The 7,086-nt window shown below is 34.9% G+C and overlaps 1 protein-coding gene across 1 annotated transcript in view; it reads right to left on the reverse strand.

The window, feature by feature from the left end:
* Positions 1 to 7,086, reverse strand: part of CSMD1 (CUB and Sushi multiple domains 1) — a 972,765-nt gene that overhangs the window by 105,158 nt on the left and 860,521 nt on the right. The window contains exons 44-45 of the mRNA XM_007944438.2: positions 1,912 to 2,085; positions 1,168 to 1,341 (exon numbers count right to left, since the gene is read on the reverse strand). Of these exons, the coding sequence (XP_007942629.2) occupies positions 1,168 to 1,341; positions 1,912 to 2,085 (348 nt within the window). The remainder of the gene's footprint in view (positions 1 to 1,167; positions 1,342 to 1,911; positions 2,086 to 7,086) is intronic.

Here is a 7,086-nt window from a genome sequence, read left to right on the forward strand (position 1 = left end):
GAAAAATATATATGAAAAGATGTTCAACATGATTTACCAACAGGAAAATGCAAATGAACATCACCATGGGATATTACTAAACACCAATAAAAAATGACCAAAAAACCCCACAGTGGTACCACTAAATTTTGGTGAGAATATAGAAAAACATGATCACTCAGAATTCCTACATTGTTGGCAGGAAGGTAAAATCATACTGACAATCTGAAAAACAGTTTCACAGTTCCTTATAAAATTAAGTATGCAAATTAATCTTGTAAGCATACTTCAGTATGCTTACATGATCCAGAAATAGAGATTTCTTATTTTTCCACGAGAAAAGAAAAATTGTTTTCACACAAAAACATGCACATGAATATTTTTAGCAATTTTATCAGTAATAGCAAAACAAACAGGAAACAACCCAGATCAATTTCAATGGGTAAACTGTTAAACAAACTCTGATATATCCAAACTCTGTAATATGAATCAGGAAAAAAAAAAATTCACCCAAATCACAATAAAAAAATAAAATAAAAGACCCAATTATTGATAAAGGCAATGACTTAAATGAATCTCCAGGGAACTAGGCTGAGTGCAAAAGTTAACCTAAATACATACTATATACGAAAATAGGAGCTTTAATTAAACATTATTTATTCATTTAACAGAGCTGAAGAGGACCTTAATGGTAAAAAACAGAACTTATGACATTTTATTTCATGGAAAATAATATACTGGGCCCATATATTATTTCCACATTAGGACAACTACCTAAAGGAGTTTCCAACAATGGATTTGTATTGACAAAATACTGTTATTAACTAAATAAATTAAGCAAACTTCTATGTTTTTGATTATCTAGACATGACAGAGTCAGACAATTCAGAAGGATTTTCATAGTAATTTTTCAGTTACTAGCCTACTATGCTATCTCAGTTGTGGTTAATAGCTTGTTGTTGTTGTTGTTATGAGCCATCGAGTCAAACCCGACTCATAGCAACCCCTCCTTGGGTTTCCGAGGCAGTATCACTACAGAAGTAGATTGCCCCATCTTCCTTCCGAGGAGTGGCTGGTGGGTTTGAACCACCAGCCTTCTGGTTAGCAGTCAAGTGCCTTAGCCACTACAATACCATAGCTTAGTATACTCTAAAAGTGAGGAGCTCATCAATTGGAAGTTTTTCCTACCTCGACAAGTAGGCAAAGAACTGCTCCACTGGCCATTGCTCCGACATTGGGCTCGAGATGCACCTTGAAGTAGATAGCCCGTGTTGCAAGTGAAGTTCACGACATCATTCAGGTTGAACTCACTGCCATTCGTGAACCCATGGGCAGGGTTTCCAGGGTGACCACATGTAATAGCTGGAGAAAAATATAACTCTATATTATTGTTGCATAATAAACAAGTCATCACTCCCTTGGAGTTATTTATTTATAAATATGCAAATATGTGAACTGTATAGATTGGAAAGTTTTGACCTAACTAGATATTTTACAGAATTTATTTATATTTGGAAAGGGAAATTTAGGGGTAAAATCTTGGGACTGATCCCACAAGGTTGTTACTGTATTTGTGGAAAATAAGCAACACCTGGTAAGAGTACTTTGTTATAAAAATTATTTTCCTTACTCAATTCTTTATAGAATATTTTGAAATTTAAAAAGCAATGAAAAGGCAGATACAATAAAATTATTTCATAAGTCCTGGGGTCGATGTGAAAGAAGTCTGGAGGCAAGGTGAGTAGGAAACAGATTGGGAGGCAAATGATAAAAGAAAAAGAGTGTGAATTAATGCTCAAATTCTCTTTATTTGGACATACTGAGTGTTCTGTTGTACACTGAATATTAAACATGGTTTTAGTATGACTTCATAACAGATGAAAATGTATTAAAAGGACATATCTGATGATAGTTCATGAACTGTGTACTTACGGACACAAACAGGAGTTTGTCCAGACCATTTGTGGTCTTGCAAGCATATCCTAACTGAAGTTCCAACAAGCCGGAAACCAGGATTACACTGATAAACCACAGTGTCTCTATAACTGAAACCATCTCCACTGATATGTCCATTGACAATTGGATCTGGAGAACCACAGTGGCCAGCTAAAAGCATAAGTAAAGCCAATAAAGATATTAGAAAATTTGTCTTTTATAAAAGTACTACATTAATAATTGACTTCAATTTATTGTCAAGTTAATAACACAGCATTGAATATATAGCTTATTAATTGCCTACTTATATATATATATATATATTTTCATTGAAAATAATTTTAAATTTAGTTTTTCTTAATACTTGAAGGTAAAAGCAGTACTATTTCTAATATCAAATTGTTGTTCTAATGTCAAATTGTAGTAAAAGAAAAGAATAATAAGAACTTCTGGCTGAGAGATGATCTAGAGAGTGGGATTATTAATACATTTGTAAAATTCCAAGAGAAAGAACAGAATTCAATATAAAAATTTAGTTTCAAACTGAGTTTGAGTTATACATGGACCAATGTCCAGGTAAAAATTGCCTCTACTGAATTTTAAATATAAGTCTAAAGGTCAGAGGAGATATATACTAAAGATAGATAGATTTAGTGGTTAAAAATATTATAGCTGGTAGTTGAAAATTAAGAGTGGTTAGGTTGTCTAGTATGTAAAGTGAGAAAAGTCCTTAAGGTAAAATCAGGATGAGTATTAATACTTGATAGAAGATAAAAAGTACTGCTACGAAGGAGTCTAAAATATAAGAAGATAATTGTCATAAATAACATTAAACAAACTTTAATAATAGGAAGCTTCCAAAACAAGAAGAAAATTAAAATAACTTTTTATTTATTTGAGTTGAGGGATGGAATAGCAAGGTATTGTAGGGTCCAGATAAAAGCTGGAAAAGCAGGAACCAGTTTTTCTATTTTAGTCTCTGATAGTCTCTTCCGATCATCTTTCCACCTTCTTTCCTTTCATTCATTTCCCATCCCCCACTTCCTCCTTCTATTTGTCTCCCCTTTCTTCCCTTCTTTTGTCCATCCATTCTTAAATAATTTTAATTAATTAATAATCTATAAATCTGTTTAAGAGAATACTTAAGTGCCTTCTCTTCTCATGGTTTTTGAACCAAATGCAGTATCTGCAGGGTCACATTGCAAAGGAGAGGGGAAACGTAGAATCAGGGTTAGGTATCCTTGAACAATGTCTTTTCACCAACTTTATATGATATCAAGTCAAGAAAATCATACAAGATTTGGCTGATTTCATTGTCATGGCAGTTTTTCAATCAGCCAGATCAATTAAGTCAATTCTAGTGTGAGGCCAAATCACTTTTCACATACTCAGACTTGATAGAACAATAGAACTTGGATGAGATTGAATGTTCTCAATGAGTTGAATAAAGAGCCTCTGGAGGCATGATTTTTATAACGACACTAAGGTCAGTATCTCTGAAGAATCTTCCTCTTTCTTAAATGTGGTCTTTTGTACATGGCGGCCTGTTACACAGGCAGATTGAATCATTATTCTACTCTGACTGACAAGGCTTAGTGAAGAGCCAAAGATGCCATATAGGACTTGGCACAAGAGATTCACAGTACTTCAGAGTTGATAGATAAAATATGTTGTATCTAGATAAACAGTGTTTTATAACATCAAAACAACACAATCAAATCCTCAAAAATAATGGGGGACATCTAACTCCTGATGATTATACTAGATAATGCCAAGTATCTTTGCCTTAGACCTTATGCCTATCCCCTCTCCAAGGGCAGAAGATTTGAGACCAAGGGCACTGTGAAGCTTATGAGGAGTGCAACTCCCTAGAAAATATCCATATATGAACTGTTCAGTTTTTGTTCTTGATCTGGATAAAACATGACTGGCAGACTCACATATAAAATTTAATATACAATTTTTTTCAACTGAGGTTTAGTGAGCACACATTGTAGTTGTACTCTTCTTTAAAAGCTTAGAGAAAACATACTCTTAATGGTCAAGGTGGTCACTGTATATTTTAAAAATCAGATGAGAATGTGGAAAGGTTGACAGCCATGTATGATAAACTAAGGCCGACAGTCATCTTTGGAAATAAAGACTTCTAACAGCAATTCTTCCCTGACACATAGTCATTCCAGGTGTCTAAAGAACTGACCCTAAATGCTTAAAGAAAATGGAGAATGTCTTTAAAAAACACTTCATTTCAGATCAGGGCCTGAAGGAAAGAAGAATCAACACGATCAACTGGTTCTTTAGCTTCCAAATTTGAATAAATATGCACAATTTGCAACACACTTATAGAAGGCAATCTAATTTTCATGTGTATCACTTTCCAGGATTCAGTTCAGTTCTTTTTTTTTTAGTCAATATTTTTTTTGTATTTTCAATGGAAGTGTACATAGCAAAACAGGTTCTGATTCAACAATTGCTACATATATTGCTCAGTGATATTCATGAATATTGGTTATATTCTTAGCATTGTATCAACATAATCTTTTTTTTTTTTTTTTTTCTGGTCTGGTTGTTCTGTTGCCTTGAACAAGTTTCACAGTCCCCAACATTCACATCTATGTTTTAGAGTATTTGTTGGCTATTTGGTCTCATGTAGATGGTTTTTATAAGACTGCAGTATTCAAAGGTGATACTCATTAATTTATGACCTAGCCTGCTATTTGGCTGAGTGGTGTCTTGAAATTGTTTTGATTTAAATCTTGAAGAATATATAAGGATAATAGTCTTGATGATTCTTCTGTTTCAGTGTGTCCATTAAGTTTGGATTTTCTAAAATTTAGAATTTCTGTCCCACATTTTCTTCCTTTTCTTTCAGAACACATCTTTTGTGGTCCTGATAAGAACCTTCCCTATAAGTAGCCAGGTACCATCTAGTTCTTCTGGTCTCACAGTTGTTGTGGTGGTGGTTATGTGCCATCAAGTCATCTCTGACTCATAGTAACCTTATGTACAACAGAACAAAACACTGTCCAGTCCTATGCTAGCCTCACTATCCCTGCTACACCTAAGCCCATTGCTGCAGCAACCATATCTATCCATCCCATTGAGGGCCTTTCCCTCTTTCATTGACCCTACACTTTAACAATCATGAAATCCATCTCTGGAGAATGGTCTGACAACATGACCAAAGCAGGTGAGACAAAGTCTGGCCATTCTCACTCTAAGGAGCATTCCAGCTGCATTTCCTCCAGGACAGATTTGTTAGTTCTTTTAGCAGTCCATAGTACTTTCAGCATTCTTTGCCACCACCACACCTCAAGAGCATGAACTCTTCTTTGATCTTCCTTATTCATTGTCCAGCCCTCACATGCATATGAGATCTTTGAAAACACCATGGCTTGGGTTAGGCACATCCTAGTTTTCAAGGAGATATCTCTGCTCTTCAGTGCTTGAAAGAGATCTTTTGCAGCAGATTTACCAATGCAGTATGTCTTTTGAAGTCTTAACTGCTGCTTCCATTGGTTTTAATTGTAGAACCAAGTAATAAGAAGTCTTCGATAACTTAATTTTTTCTCCATCTATTGTGATGCTGTTTATTAGTCCAGTTTTGAGGAGTTTTGTTTTTTTTATGTTGAGGTATAATCCATACTGTAGATTATAGTCTTTAATTTTCATCAGTAAGTGTTCTAAGTCATCCTCACTTTCAGCAAGGAAAGTTGTGTTGTCTGCATATTGTAGGTTGTTAATAAGCCTTCCTCCAATCCTGATGCCACATTCTTCTTCATATACTCCATCTTCTCGGATTATTTGCTTAGCATACAAGTTGAATAAGTATGATGAAAGGATACAACCCTGATTCACTCCCTTCTTGATTTTAAACGATGCATCATTCCCTTGCTCTATATGAATGACAGACTCCTGGTCTATGTACAGGTTCCTCATAAAGATAATTAAGTGCTCTGAAATTCCCATTTTTCTCAAAATTATCCATAATTTGTTATGATCCACAATCAAATACCTTTGTATAGTCAATAAAGGACAAGTAAACATCTTTCTGGTATTCTTTGCTTTGAGCCCAGATCCATCTGACATCAGCTATGATATCCCTTGCTCAACATCCCCTTTTGAATCCAACTTGCATTTATGGAAGTTATCTGTTAATACACTGCTGTAACAGTTTTTGAATTATCTTCAGTAAGATTTTACTTGCATGTGATATCAGTGATATTGTTTGATAATTATCACATTCTGTGGGATCACCTTTCTTTGGAGTGGGTACACATATGGATATCTTCTAGTCAGCTGACCAGGTAGCTGTCTTCCAAATCTTTGGGCATAACCAATTGAGTGCCTCCAGCATGGCATTCATTTGTTGAAACATTTCAATGGATATTCGGTCAATTCCCAGAGCTTTGTTTTTCGTTTTTCTCCAATTCGTTCACTGCAGATTTGACTTCTTCCTTCAATACCATCAGTTCTTGATCATATTCTACCTCCTGAAATGGATAATCATCTACAAATTATTTTGATATAATGACTCCATTTATTCCATCAATCTTCATTTGATGTTTCCTGTGTCATTCAACATATTGCCCAGGGAATCTTTCAATATTGCAATTCGAGGCTTAAATGTTTTCCTCAGATCTTTCAGCTTGAGAAATACCAAGTGTGTTCTCCCTTTTTGGTTTTCTAACTCCAGGTCTTTGCACATTTCATTATAGTAATTGGCTTTGTCCACTCGAGCTGCTCTTTGAAATCTTCTGTTCAGCTCTTTTATCCTGTCAATTCTCCCATTTGCTTTAGCTACTCTCCATTCTTGGGTAAGTTTCAGAGTCTCCTCTGAGATCCACTTTGGTCTTTTCTTCCTTTTCTGTCTTTTATCCTGCTTTCTACATGGATAATGTTCTTGATGTCATTCCACAATTCTTCTGGTTTTCGGTCATTGGTGTTCAATGAATCAAATCTATTCTTTAGATGGTCTCTAAATTCAGGAAGGATTAAATAAAGGTTATATTTTGGCTCTTTTGGAATTATTTTAATTGTCTTCAGTTTCAACTTGAGCTTGCACATGAGCTGCTGATGGTATGTTCCACAATCAGCTCCTGGCCTTTTTAGGGCTGAAAATATTGAGCTTCTCCATTGCCTCTTGGCACAGATGAAGTCAATCTGATTCCT

This window comes from Orycteropus afer, unplaced genomic scaffold, assembly GCF_000298275.1.
Source record: "Orycteropus afer afer isolate SDZICR_OR568_19922 unplaced genomic scaffold, OryAfe1.0 scaffold00125, whole genome shotgun sequence".
Taxonomy (NCBI): domain Eukaryota; kingdom Metazoa; phylum Chordata; class Mammalia; order Tubulidentata; family Orycteropodidae; genus Orycteropus; species Orycteropus afer.